The sequence below is a fragment of the Pollachius pollachius genome (assembly GCF_949987615.1).
Source record: "Pollachius pollachius genome assembly, chromosome: 16".
Taxonomy (NCBI): Eukaryota; Metazoa; Chordata; class Actinopteri; order Gadiformes; family Gadidae; genus Pollachius; species Pollachius pollachius.
Genome location: NC_136949.1, coordinates 4,775,881 through 4,790,186, shown reverse-complemented (window position 1 = coordinate 4,790,186; position 14,306 = coordinate 4,775,881). Strand labels below are relative to the sequence as shown.

Below are 14,306 nucleotides of genomic sequence, written 5' to 3'. Positions count from 1 at the left end.
TGTGTGCACATCATGAGTGCCGTTCTGAAAGAGAAACAGAATCCAAGAACACTGCTTTGTCTTTATTACAGTTTCCTCTGCAGGGCTACAGCTAGGCACAGAGGAACGACCTCAGGAAGTAGCTGGTGTACGCGGAGATCTTCCACACACACATTCGTCACTGCGTCGGTGGTGTTGACAGCACATTCGACAATTTAACTGGAGTGGAGGTTGTTTTTTTTACATAAAGGATTGCATATTTATGTTTAGGATAAGGACATTATGTAGAAATGTCAAGACCACCGCCAGTTCATTCATATTTCTCCAGGTTTGTCACAGGTTAACTAAAGCATACATTTTGGCAGTGTTTTGAAGAAGAAAGAAAAGAACAGTATTTTGGTACAGTGTTGTGTTATGAAGCACATCTACTATGAAACAAGTTTATTACACAGTTATGGGGTTTTGGCTGTATATATATATATGTGTGTGTATATAAATATTAGCCAGACCCTACAAAAGGACCTAAATCAGAGAAGCATTTCCATATCTTACAAGAGAAAAGTGCACTAGAAGGTCACAAGACAGAGAGAGCTCTACAGGCAGGTCAACTCATTCACATCACATGATTTGTGAGCATTGTTTTAGTCACATAAGTAGTTATACATTTGTATCACTCTGAGTAATGAAAATGTAAGATGTATTCGTCCATTCTTAAATTAAAGTGAAACAAGCCAGCCTTTTCCAAGCCTCGAGGCTGATCATGTGATACAATCTAGAGGCCGTTTGACAATTTGTCTGGAGGAGTGATGCACTATTTGGGTTTTGAGTTGAGTTCAACTTTTCAAGTAAGTATAAAAGGCTATACTTCATTCATATATTTGTTGGAGTAGCGTGGCATTTTCCAGGCTGTTTTGACCGGTATTCTGTTTCCAGTTTACGAGTCATGACCTATTATATATGACCATGACAGTAAGAACAAAAGTGTTGTCCATTTACTTTGTCAGCAAGTTGACACGAAATGACTAGGCTACTTACTAAAAGGAGGGGAAATTCTACATAGATCAGCTATTTTTAAATGACCCTGATCCAAACCAGTTTATAACACTGTATTGTTGAAGCACTTAATGTTTTTGTGTGGCCATACTTAGATGAGTGTTTCAAACCCTAAGTTCAATATAAGTATATTAGCCTACACTTTGGTAAGGATACTCTGATGTTCGGATCCAACAAAAAAACCAACCCTTCCTGCCAGACCAGGTTTACATTGCCCAGCATATATTTTGATTTGCAGTGCTGTTCACGATCCAATTCTGCATCGTAGTTGAGTTGTGTGTTTTGCTGACGGATGATATAACCTCACAGAACAACACAGCGCAAAATTGGCACATCCCCCATTATCTAAACATCATCCTCCATCTGGGAACATATGCTTGTGTGTATCTGTATCAGGTATCATGATATTGCAGGTTGTGGGTACTCTAGGCAAGGATTAAGTTGTTCCAGGGTTCTGGTTTGGCGCTTGAGGCCCCAACGTGGGCCCTAGGGGACATTTTAAGAGGATGGGTCCCTCCATGGACGTTCATGTAAGAGGGCAGGGCGGAAATCTGTGAACGAGACACGGACACACGTCAGTTTGCAAGTAGATGACAGCAGAAACTCAGATATTGACATTTATATTTAGCCGACGCTTTTATCCAAAGTGACTAACAACGGGTTCCGTCACAAATTCCCACGCCGACGGCGGAGTCAACCATGCAAGGCGACAGCCAACTCGCCAAGAGCAGTCAAGAGTTAGGTGTCATGCTCAGGGACACCTCGACACTCTAGCTAGGAGGAGCAGAGGATCACCCTCGCAACCTTCTGGTTACAAGTCGGGGGGGGGGGGGGGTCGGCTTTACAAGTCAGGCTGACCCCTGATGTATCCCGTTCAAACCACAACACACACCCAACGTGTGGGTGTGTGTGTGTGTGCGTGCGCCGTGTGAACGTCAGCCTACCTGGCTGTGTGCGCCGTGGTGCGCGTACAGGTTGGAGGTGTTCGGCTCTGTCTTTATCTGCCGTGGTTCGTCCACGGCGGGGGCGGTGCTGATGGCGGGGGGGCCTGGCGTGCTGCTGGTGTTTACAGGGGAGCCGTCACACCCTGGCGACCCTGAGGTCAGATAGAACACATATAAGTGCATGCCTACATATGCCTTATAGCTTGAAAGGCCCACGTTTTACCAACCAGGTGTGAAGTCAATTAGCCATTACAAAAACTAGCTGGTGCGGGCATGCCCACCCAGAGGCATGGGTGGATCAATCGTACCCTTGGAACAGAACACCGGGTTGGCTGGTCGTTCAATCCGTCATATGCATGCTCTAAGAGATAGTGTTTTATGTCCTGATGCTTTTTTGGAACGCTTATCAACTTCAAAGTTGCTGGTATGCATTCACTGCACGTGAATGCATTTGATACCTTCCCACATTAATACCTGTACCCTTAATACCTGCCCAATAATCATACCTTTAATACCTGCACAAACATAAAAAAAGAACGAGGGATATCCTTATGTACCATATTGCAACCTTATTGGACGTTCCTATTTCTAAAATAATTTCCTACTAATGTCCTTCTTTGCATGCCGTCGCTCGCAACAGAAATTGTACAACGTGGCTGCACGCTATACATCAGTGTAGCTGTGGTCTGATGCGCTCGCTGGAGTTAACCATTGACGAGCACACAGCCAACTCAAACCACTAGCACACGTGTCTCTGTTATCTCTGCAGGCAAAATACATGCCAGGAAATGATCTGTTGCATGAAGTATGGACAAACAAGAAGCTCTTGTGAAAGCGACACACACACAGACCCACACACACACACTGAGACACACACAGACACACACACACACACAAACTCACACAAACCTAGGTGAGGTTTGTTGAGGCTCTTGGGCTTGCGTTTCCGGGTCTGGATCCCTTCCTTCTTCATGGCCAGGGGTCGGGGGACCTGGATCAAGACAAGAGCAATCGATTAGTGTCACCGCCCATTCATAAAGAACGGACATCAATAGGCAGAGGATCAGTGAAACATAGAAGGTCTATGCAGGTGGACCAAGGATACATCAGTACTGTGGGGGTCAATATGTTCAACTGAAGGAAAGCCAATATGTTATTGATATTACAGATATGGATATTATATTTGGGCAGTTAAGGAGGGGATATTATACCCCCAGGTATGAGTTTGATTAGCCATTATAAGCCTTTTGAAAATCTGCCTTTTCTACACTCTCACTTATGATGTCACTTAATCACAGGAAAAGGCCCAATTTCAGACGGCTGGTAATGACGAATCAAAACTCACACCTGATGGCATAATATCACCCCTCTAGCTGCCAAAATGTAATACCAATACCTGGTGGCATAAAATCCCACCTTTAAAGAATCAAGGGGTACATATAACAACAAATCGCTTGACTCAGAGATTCTTTTTACTTCACTGGGGAACAAGACAAGACCCAGCGTGCATGACAACGTGCTTGACCCAGAGTTCACCGCTACATTCTGACACTTCTCAGCCCGGGTGGGAGCGGAGCCCAAAACCCGCAGTGTGTGTGTGTGTGTGTGTGTGTGTGTGTGTGTGTGTCCTTACCCCGTGGAGCTTCATGTAGAGGCCGCAGGCGTTGCAGACGGGCTCCCCCTCGCCGTTCCTCCGCCACAGGGTGGTGGTGGTGGTGTGACAGTTGGTGCAGGACAGCCCCACCCTCCGCGACGCAGACTACACACAAAAACACACACACACACACACACACACGCACACAATTTTAACAATGGCGGGGTGGGGGGGGGGATTTAAACGTTTGAATTACCGCCACACAATCTAAAAACAAATACATGCAGTGTTTTGGGTTCTAGTCGTTTTTGGAGTAAAGAGTAAAAGAGGGAAACCTATAATGCCACGTTAAAGGGAATAACATAACCTTTGAGGGAGGGATGGTCGTAGGACAAACACAGGTGTTGCTCATTACACTTATTCTGGTTCTGCTGCTACTATTTACCAGGGAACAGGTAGCAGTGGTTTATATTACTCTGTTACCCGTGCAGTGGTACGTGAAAGGAGCAGACCAGCGATAAGTGGTGTGAAGGACACCTGTGTTTGGAGGCATCCAAGGAGGATGCGTCTGTGAAAACGGTCTACTGTGTCTTTTTTTATTGTCTGTAACATGAATCTGGAGAGATCTGAGCAAACTATTAATCGCTTGTATGTCAGACACGGGTTTAATCCCATAATATAGAAATATTAAAGTATTCGGCATTCCTCAAGTAAACGCTGGAGGAAGTGCGCGTGTGTGTGTGTCTGTGTGTGTGCGTGCGTGTGTGTGTGTGTGTGTGTGTTAGAAGATGCTCGTGCCACGCACCAGCCTCCGTTGGGGTTTAATGAGCGGTCTGTTGATACCGTTCATTTTGTGGTACAGTCCGCACGCGTTGCAGAGGTAGTGGCCCGTACCATCTCTCCTCCACAGGGGGGTGGACATGGCCCCGCAGTTCACACACTCACGGCCCTCGGCAAAATCGTCAAACATGTCTGAGGGAGTAGGAGAGAGTTATGGGTTAGGGCTGATCTGTTATTATTCAGGTCGCATTTCATCGTAGATTCACATAGAGATGGATACTCAGCGGGACAACTGTCGTCATTGTTGCACGAAAATAAGACAATCGGAGGAAAAACAGCAAATGTTTTAATCTTTTAACAAAATTAATGATTTCTAATTAAAATAAAACGTGTACAATTTAAAAAAACTGTAATATAACCACTGTTATAACTGCAAAGTAATAACATTGGCAGTGATCTCACAAGCTCATTGGACGCAAAGGCGCTGCGCCACCGGTAGGGGTCATGATTGTCCATTAGGACTTTAACGTGTCACCAACAGCCAGCTGGAATCTCTGCTCATTATCTCGATCTGGCCTCCCTCTGAGATAATGGCGTGGCCTGGAAACAGAGCGCTCCATCCCATGCAAGTGGAGACTCGATGTCTATCACATATCTGTCTCTCTCCCTCTCCTCTCTCCCTGCGCGGTTTCTTATCTGTTTCTCTTAGATAGCGTGTCATTTGCTAATAGTATCTTCGCTCCAGCTCTTCTGACACATAAAAGAGCATCTCCGAGGAACCACTTAGCCATTAAGGGGCCATCAATCTGTTTCAGTGTGTGTGCGTTTGTGTGTGTGTGTGCGTGCGCGTGCGTGCGTGTGCGCGAGCGTATGCGCGTACCTTTGCGTTCAAATGCTTTCAACACACCCAGAGGTGTAGGCCTACTCTGCTAATTATTTCGATAAGCCCAAAACCGAATCCTAGATACAAGACTTTGACAAAGTGATATTTCACTATTTTAAACAGTGAAAGCTCATTCAAATAACGCTCGGCGGCTGTGACGCGTTATTAAATAAATGAAAGATGTCATGACAACCGCGTCAGACGTAAATCACTCCGTCTCTAAATGAGAATTTGATGGAGCTGAGGAATGTGTGTGTTTGTGAGTGTGTGTGTGTGTGTGTGTGTGTGTGTGTGTGTGTGTGTGTGTGTGTGTGTGTGTGTGTGTGTGTGTGTGTGTGTGTGTGTGTCGTGAAATGTGGGTTGCGTTGGACAGTAGGCCTACATGAGGTAGTGCTCCTTATCCAAGGCTGAGAGGAGGGGAAGGGGGACAGAGCACCGCGGGGCAGGCCGGCCTTGAACCAGGCAGCAAGGTGGTAGTCGACACAACTTGGAGACCCAAGACAATATACAAAGGAAATGCTATCAAAATAAAAGTGTGGGGGGGGGATTTATTCCTCATAAATGTGTGTGTTGTTATCATTGTTGGACTGACGTGAAGGATTTTGCTGCAGGCGGAATGCATTGGAAAACGGTTACAATAGCGAGGAATTTTATATAAACGTTATAGCATTTCCTAAAAAACAGAATTTTATCTTAAGGGTATGCTGCATTATTAATTTACGAATAAACAAGGAGTAAATGAGGGTCTATGTAGGTTTACGTAAAAAACAGATTTATAATTTGGCCTAATTCGGTCATAAATTTAAGGAGTTGCTTTTGTGTGACACCAAAATGTGTCAAAAATGTAAATCTGTCTAGATTAATGTGACAAACAGTAATGAGAAAGTGTTGGCTGTATCTGTTTCTCTTTAAACTCCTGACCGCTCAGTCGCTGTCAGCTGTTGTAAGATTGAGTCAACGATCAGATTAATGGATTGCAGCTACAGGAATAGAGGCTTTCCGCTAATAAATACAACACTATGTAATATATTGCTGGGGGATTTTATAGGGCCGAATAAATTCAATATGATATAAATATATTTTAAACAATATTGATATAAAAATAGATTACAATTTAAACGTTGAAAATATATCACTTTATGCACGTCCTTGTCTATTATGGGCCTAGCGATTATAGATTTGTTCTCTACCCATTTGGCTTGACAAATAATCGTCGTGTAGATTATAGGCTCATTGCAGAGGACTTTGTGTTATTTTAATTAGTCGCACAAAGAATGGCTTCTGGTAAATAAAGATGCGAATGAACTTAAATATGCAATGACCCTGTCTTCAGAACACACCAAGATGTAGTCAATGTCCTCATTTAGTTCACGGCTACAAATCTCGCCTGATTTCTTCAACGTGTTGAAAGGATTCAGCATAATTGTATCGTGAATGTTTACACTGTTGTTTGAATGGCCTATACTCAATTTAAACACAGCCAACTTAAATACATCTGATGTGATGTTAATCACCGGGGAACGATGATCAACAACAACGATTACCTCTACAAATATTATGTGATCATTTTCAAATAATTGTGTAACCTTCAAAACAAGGGGCATGATAAAACGCCCCGTACCCCCGGTGCACTGCATGTAGGCCAATGGGAAGGCGCGCGTGCACAAGCTCAGACGCGCATACGCACACTGTGTGCAGAAGGTATCTGCATCAGCTATTGGCCTAATAGATAATGGGGAAAACCACCGCTGATTAAGCACAAAAAAAACGAGGATCTACGTGGCAGCAGCACGCGGGCCTACACGCGGATTGTGAAATACGGTCGGTCCCGTGATGTATCGACCGCCCAATGTGCAGAGTGAGATACACTCTGAACCCCCCACGGCGCCCACTTAATCCCACAGGTGAGGTGTTTGTGTGGTTCACCTGGAAGACAAGCCTTGCTGATCAAATAAATAACAAACGATTAAAAGCATGCACAATGACATGGTCATCCATGCCCGCCTGTACTCAGTGTGACCAACCAGACGCCACATTTTCAACTTTGTTGCTGTGTGGAGGGTGATGCAATTTAATTCCTTAATTTTGCGACACAACAATATTAAAATTGCATTTGCTATCCTGCAACCGACACGTGTCGGACAGTTTAAGCCAAATCGACACGTTTGTGTCAATTTGTGTCCCAAACATGTGGTTCCTGGGGCGATTATGTGTCATATGTAAGATAATGCGTAAATGCAACATTATTGATATTATTCTGTGGTTTTTACTATAATTCTCCGACCAGCCGTCCCTTGGCGGTGGGTGCAGGTGTGTGTTTGAAGGCCCGCTATCTCCGCAGGTTCCTCTGAACCTCCTCTCGTTCCTTCTTGTGTGAAGGAAAGCTCCACACACAGCTGCTAAAAACCTTCGGTGTAGAAACTGGGATAAATGAAATATCGGTATTTAATATTTATCGGCCGCTTTCGAAAAGTCATTTACAAGTATAGCTTCTCCTGTTTCGTGTCTGATGGAATGAAGTAGCATTGGAAAGGTGGTTTTGATTTGATTCAGCAGTTAGGATATTAAATGATCCGTTTTTGAGAGAGGGATTCAGCCTTCATCGTCCTCACCACAGCCTGTTGAGCGGAAGAGACATGGAGAGGCCTGAAGGTCCGTCGGGTCTCGTCAGATGGTTTGGTGTGCCTTTCAAGGAAATATTATTCTAACATTTTAAAGGATATATATTTGTTCCTTTAACGTCATTGCTTTGATTGATGGGCCTTTTTTTACTCTCTATTTGTATGGTCTTATTATTTAATATTATTATTATTATTATGAAAATGATAATTATGATTATTATCATCAGCATTGTCATTCATATTTATTTATTTGATTATTATTTATATTATTCTTTTGTTGAAGTTTACACATTATATTATATAGCTTTGTGATATAGCCTAACTTGTATATTGTATTATTAGTGTTGATTGTTGTTTATTTATGTATAATTGGAGACATAAATATTATTAATATTATAGTAGGCTATTTATATAAAGTACTAATAACAAAAAGGCCTAATTTTTAGCAAACGTAAACATTTAAACCTGAGGGGACAAGACTTGAAAACATGACATGTTCATCAGATCGCCATCGACTTGAAGTCAAAATACACAATAGTAGGCAAACAATTCGCAGTTGTATTATTTTTGATAAGCAGAAACTTATCAGGCTAACAGGCTAACTTCAAGTTCCTTCTTTTAAGTTATTTTAAATTGCCTTTATGCAATGTAACTTTAAATAAACAGAGACAATGTACAAAACAAACATTATCCTTGTTAAGATCAAGGAGAGACGCATTGTACCAGGTTTTAGCAAATTGCTATTTTCCCCCTTTAGTCCCTTATGACTGGAATCAGTTATCACTTAGACTGTAGTCTACCCTAAAGTCCTCTCATTGATTTAGATGCACCTTATTATTTTATGTTTTCATAATAAGCTTGTCTCTGCATTAAATAGACCCAAAGCTTCCCCGGAATTTCAAATTAAGAGCGCGACCATTCTGTGACAGAATTATTCTGATGACAGAAGTTTAAAGAGCCTTGTGGGCTCTAAAATAAAACATGTATTCCACAAAAACTTGATCTTTACATACAGGAATAACAAATCTAAAAACAGTATAACAACATTCACATTAACTTTTCTTACCGAGGTTGGTGTGCCTTGTCGCGGCCTGCCCGGCGCCCTGCAGCCCGTGAAGCACGGAGCTGTCGAAGGGGGACGCCGGCCACGTCCCGCCCAGGCTCGGGCTCATGTAGGCCGGGTATGGGCTGTGGTACGACCCGCCGAGGCCCCGCGTGCCGTAGTGCTCCCTCCCGCCGGCGGAGATGTTCAGCGGGCTCGCGTACGACGACGCGGTCTCACGACCCACCCCCCCGGATCCCACGGGGGGGCTCGTGGAGAAGGCGAAGCGCGAGGAAGCCGGAGACGCGTGGTGCGCGCCACTCGCGCTGCTATACGGAGTCCCGGACGCGGAGTCGGCGCCCGGCTGCGCCCAGCCGGAGTGTCCTGACACCGGCCCCCCCTGCTGCGAGGCGCCGTGGGGCTGGAGGTAGGGCAGCGAGGGGATCATGGGGGTGACCCGGGTGGTGGGCACGTACACGGGGGACGCTCCCGAGGCGGCGTTGTGGAGGAATCCGGCCTCGTAGGACGGGGGGCCGTGGTTGGTTGCCATTATGCCCTGGTACATATCCTCTCCCTCGGTCTGGACATCCGTGTCGATGGCCGAAATAGGATAACCGATGATTATCGCGCTGCGGTGCTACACGGATTTATGGCCGATTAACTCCCGATCTCAGAGTGTCTAGAGCCCGCGTCTTTCCTAAGTGGAACTCTTAGCTTACCTTAGTGGAACCCGAGGATGTTGAGAATTAAGAAGTTATGACGGAGAGGCGATTAGAGGAGGAATGGAGCGCAGAGGTATAGAGTGGGCCTACCATAGTGATAAAGAATCACCCGATCACTCCCCCTTCGCTCTCTCTCTCCCTATCCCTCCGTCTCTCCCCAGCTTTCTTTATCTCTCTCTCTCCCTCTCTATCTCTCTTTCCCTCCCTCTCTCTCTGTCTTTATCGGTTTTTTCTCTCTCTCTCTCTCTCTCTCTCTCTCTCTCTCTCTCTCTCTTTCTCCATTTATCTCTCTCCCCCCCTTTTATTCACTCACCAAAACCTGGAAAGAATGTACGAAAATGACCGAGCCGTAATTCCTGTGAAAAGGTTAATTTAATCAGGTATGATTACAGATCAAAACATCCTAATTTAAGATAATGCATAGATAAAATAATATTATACATATGTCATAGGCTATATTAGGCTTACAAAAAAATGTAATAAGAGTTTAAAGAAACTTGAGTGGGCTATAGGTTATATCAATGTCTAATTTCACTTGTAAGTATTTTTTTGTTAAGCTGTAAAATACCCGGATCAAATGTAGGAGTCGCATGTTTGTGATGAGGCCTACATTTATTTATTTTTTATCCATATGTTCCCCCCAGGCCTACGCTCGGGCTTTGGGAATAATACTGACAAAAATCCGTTCGGTCACATTATTCTTTCATATTTATTAATGTTATTTATGTCTTCCTCTTCCTTTTTCTCTGTCCGCGCCAGGCTGGCCGTCAGGGCCTCACGCCGGGATGTTTTTCTCAGACAGATTTATACCCGTCATCAACACTCGTTCATGTAAACACACGAGGCCACTTCATTGTCCGGCCACTTCCCTTGACGGGTTTTTACATTGAATAATGTGACAGCCTATACAGGAGCGCGCACGCAAACACACACGCACACACACACACACACAAGCACACACACACACACACACACACGCACACACGCAAACACAGGCACACCCACAGACGCACGCACACGCAGATACGAACACGAACACACCAATAAGACAACATTTTGTGCGAATAACGCGACCTGTTATTGCACGTAATTATTACATCAATTGTTAAAAATCTTGAGTGGATATTTCATAAAAAAATTACACTTCTCTCGACCAATCAGTGATTCAATCAATCAAGCAGGAAATCAATCATAAAATAAATGAATCAGTCAACAAATCGAATAATCTATTAGTCCATCCATTTACATAACCTTCTCTATCTAGTGATCTATATATTTATCAATCGATCCATCTATCCGTGTACCTTTTTATCAATCTATCCATCTATCCCTCTATCTATCTCTCTATCTCTCTATCCATCTCTTTTCTATCTTTCCATCCATCTATCTATCAATCTGGTCCGTCCGTCTGTCTGTGGGTCCATCAGCTCCAGTACAGCGTGACCTTGGCCCCAGCTCCCCACCTCTGACGCTGAAGTCAGGGTAAATAGTCCAATATTGCCACAATAGAAATGGGGAACTGTCATTAATGTGTAACTCCAGCAGCTGATAAAGGCCCCAGAGATGGCAGGCTAATATTAAGGGCGTGGGATGTCCTCCTATGGGACGTATTATACATTATATTGGCCCTCTCGGCTCACCACAGTGTCACTGGGTTGCCAGTGGTGATACGTAGATCTGCATATAGGGGCCGATGTGTTGCTATGGAGACCCTGATATCGTTCCGATCAATCGAGATCTTGTCAGTAGTTTGAGTACATGCTGAAATCAATGTTTATTTCTGTGTGTATCTTGAGAGACACACACAGTTATTAGTTGTTTATTACCTATTATTATTACTATTATTATTATTAATATTATTATTATTATTATTATTATTATTATTATTATTATTATTACGAGTCTATGCAGATGATCCCCAAATACTTTAGGTAGCTTCGGCAAATATTGTTTGACATTTTTAATAAACACGAGTGTGTATGTGTGTGTGTGTGTGTGTGTGTGTGTGTGTGTGTGTGTGTGTGTGTGTGTGTGTGTGTGTGTGTGAGAGAGAGAGAGAGAGAGAGAGAGAGAGAGATGTGGGGCGCACAAATAGTACACTGTCATTGACAGTTTCCAGAACCCACAAATGTGTGTTTGTATATGTGTGTCTGTGCGTGCGTCTGTGTGTGTGTATGTGTGTGTGGGTGAAAGTCTTATATCTGTGTAAACATGTAAAAAACATTGACTTGGTGGTGTGTGTGTGTGTGTGTGTGTGTGTGTGTGTGTGTGTGCGTGTGTGTGTGTGTGTGTGCGCGCGTGTGTGTGCACTGTCAGGGTGTGAGTATGAATGAGGTGTGAGTGGAAGGACCAGATAGTGATGCTGTCATTTGGTGGAGAAGAGCGTCAGAGCCGTGGATTGGGATGTTATTGAGGCTGCACAATGGGGTGTGTGAGTGTCTGTGTGTGTGTTGTGTGTGTGTGTGTTTTTGAGTGTGTGTGTGTGTGTGTGTGTGTGTGTGGGGGTGTGTGTGTGTATGTGTGTGTATGTGTGTGTGTGTGTGTTTTTGTGTGTGTCTGTGTGTGTGTGTGTGTGTGTCCGAACCAGGCAGGCACCATGCATCCAGGAAAACGGTCCCCAGTCTGGCTGGGGCACAGACCACTATCCTTCCTCCAGGCCCTTCCTCCTTACTAACACACACACACACACACACACACACACACACACACACACACACACACACACACACACACACACACACACACACACACACACACACACACACACACACACACAGACTTAGGCTTTGGACCTCAAGCTAGAACCCATTGCACACACACACACACACCACACACACACATATACACACACGCACACACACAAGCGCGCACACACACACACACACACACACACACATTCAAGAGCAACATTCAAACAGCATTTAGAAAGTATTGATAGCTAGCCCTCTATTCAAATGTTGTTATCAATTCTTCATGATTAGCTTACCTGATCAAATGGTCCATTGATCTTCTAGAAGATGTGTGTGTGTGTGTGCGCGTGTGTGTGTGTGTGTGTGTGTGTGTGCGTGTGTGCGTGTGTGTGTGTGTGTGTTTGTGTTTGTTTGCTTGCGTAGGGGCCATGCAAGGGCTAAGATGCAGGTAAGGTGAGGTCACAGAACAAAAGTCCCTGGCTGCAGTGAGAGTCTTATAAGGGTTCACACACAGGTCGGCGCAGCCAGAAATGTCTTCAGAAAGCATACATGAAAAGACCATAGAGATCTGTGTGTGTGTGTGTGTGTGCGTGTGTGTGTACCTGCGTCTACGTGTCTATTAGTTTGAGCATGTGTTTGTTTGTGTGTGTGTGTGCATGTGTGTCAAAGGTGTTTCTTTAATTCAGAAAGACACACCTTTGCATATGCACACACACACACACACACACACACACACATAAAAACACACACACCTACAAATTAATACACCATTTTTCTCCCCCTCTCTCTCTCTCTCTCTCTCTCTCTCTGTATGCCTCTCTATGAACCAGGAGTGTGTTTCAGAATGAATTATTAACCTCCCACATGCAGGTTCTAATGAGCGGCCATTGAAGCCAAGTAATAGTTCACACTGTTTGGAGAGTATCGCAAACACGTCACACCACACTCAGTTAAGGAGGATAACAAGTCAATTATCACCGCCCCCCCCCCCCCTTTGTTTTGGCAATCTCCCTTGTTTGTGAAGCTACTTAACTGACCTAGTCATGTAAATATTTGTTTCTTATTTTGGGGCGATCATACACGCTAATATTTTGAATTCCACTCTTAGACGTTTCTCAAACCGTCAACTGTAAGATTTGAGCCCTCGCAAAGGGCTTTCTGCTTTTGATTTCGTTTTATTGTCATTATCATTCTGCCCTCATGTTGCAGGTCACATGGGCAGACCAACCTACGCGTAATCCACCAAGCCCCACCTCCAGTCTCGATTTCACGTCATCTCATCCAATCACGTTGGTTCGCAGTGTGATTGGCAGGCGACGGATCCACTCAGCACTCATTAAGAGTGCTTGAATGAGCCTGCTTGTGTGTGTGCGTGTCATAGAGAGTGTATTTTTGGGACTGGATACGCTGGGATCCCAGGACCTTTCCTAGTGATAAGCAATGGCCAAAGTCCGCAGGCAAGCCAGGGAACAAATAAAGAACAAATATGAAACAGAAACAGACACGCGCACAGCAGCCCACATACACACATGAACATGCACACACACGTGCACAAACACACGCATAGGCACACACACACACTGGTATAAGGTTGCATGAACATATGCACACCCAAACACACACACACACATACACAACCATAAACACACACATACACACAGACACACTCAGGTAAAAGGTAATATACTAATAGACTGGGTTGAGCTGCAATCAACTCAATACCGGGGATGGAGACAATGCATGTGTGAGTGTGTGTGGGTGCTGTGTGTGTGGGTGTGTGTGTGTGTAGGTGGGTTGGTGGGTGTGTGTTTGTTTGTTTGCGTAGGGGCCATGCAAAGGCTAAGATGCAGGTAAGGTGAAGTAAGGTAACCAGAACAAAAACTCCTGGTTGTAGTGAGAGTCTGACGAGGGTTCACACACAGGTCAGCGCCGCTAGAAAGGTCTTCAAAAAGCATGAAAAGACCATAGAGATCTGTGTGTGAGTGTATCTGAGTGTTT

General features: G+C 44.4%; 1 protein-coding gene across 1 annotated transcript; it reads right to left on the bottom strand.

Annotated features, from left to right (window-relative positions):
* Nucleotides 1–1,457: 1,457 nt before the first annotated feature.
* Nucleotides 1,458–9,461, bottom strand: gata4 (GATA binding protein 4; the record flags this gene model as incomplete). Its single annotated transcript, XM_079754046.1, has 6 exons — nt 1,458–1,583; nt 1,977–2,128; nt 2,880–2,967; nt 3,610–3,735; nt 4,376–4,542; nt 8,921–9,461. 6 exons carry the CDS (start codon nt 9,459–9,461, stop codon nt 1,458–1,460), a joined length of 1,200 nt encoding a protein of 399 aa, XP_079610172.1.
* Between the last annotated feature and the right edge of the window lie 4,845 nt (nt 9,462–14,306).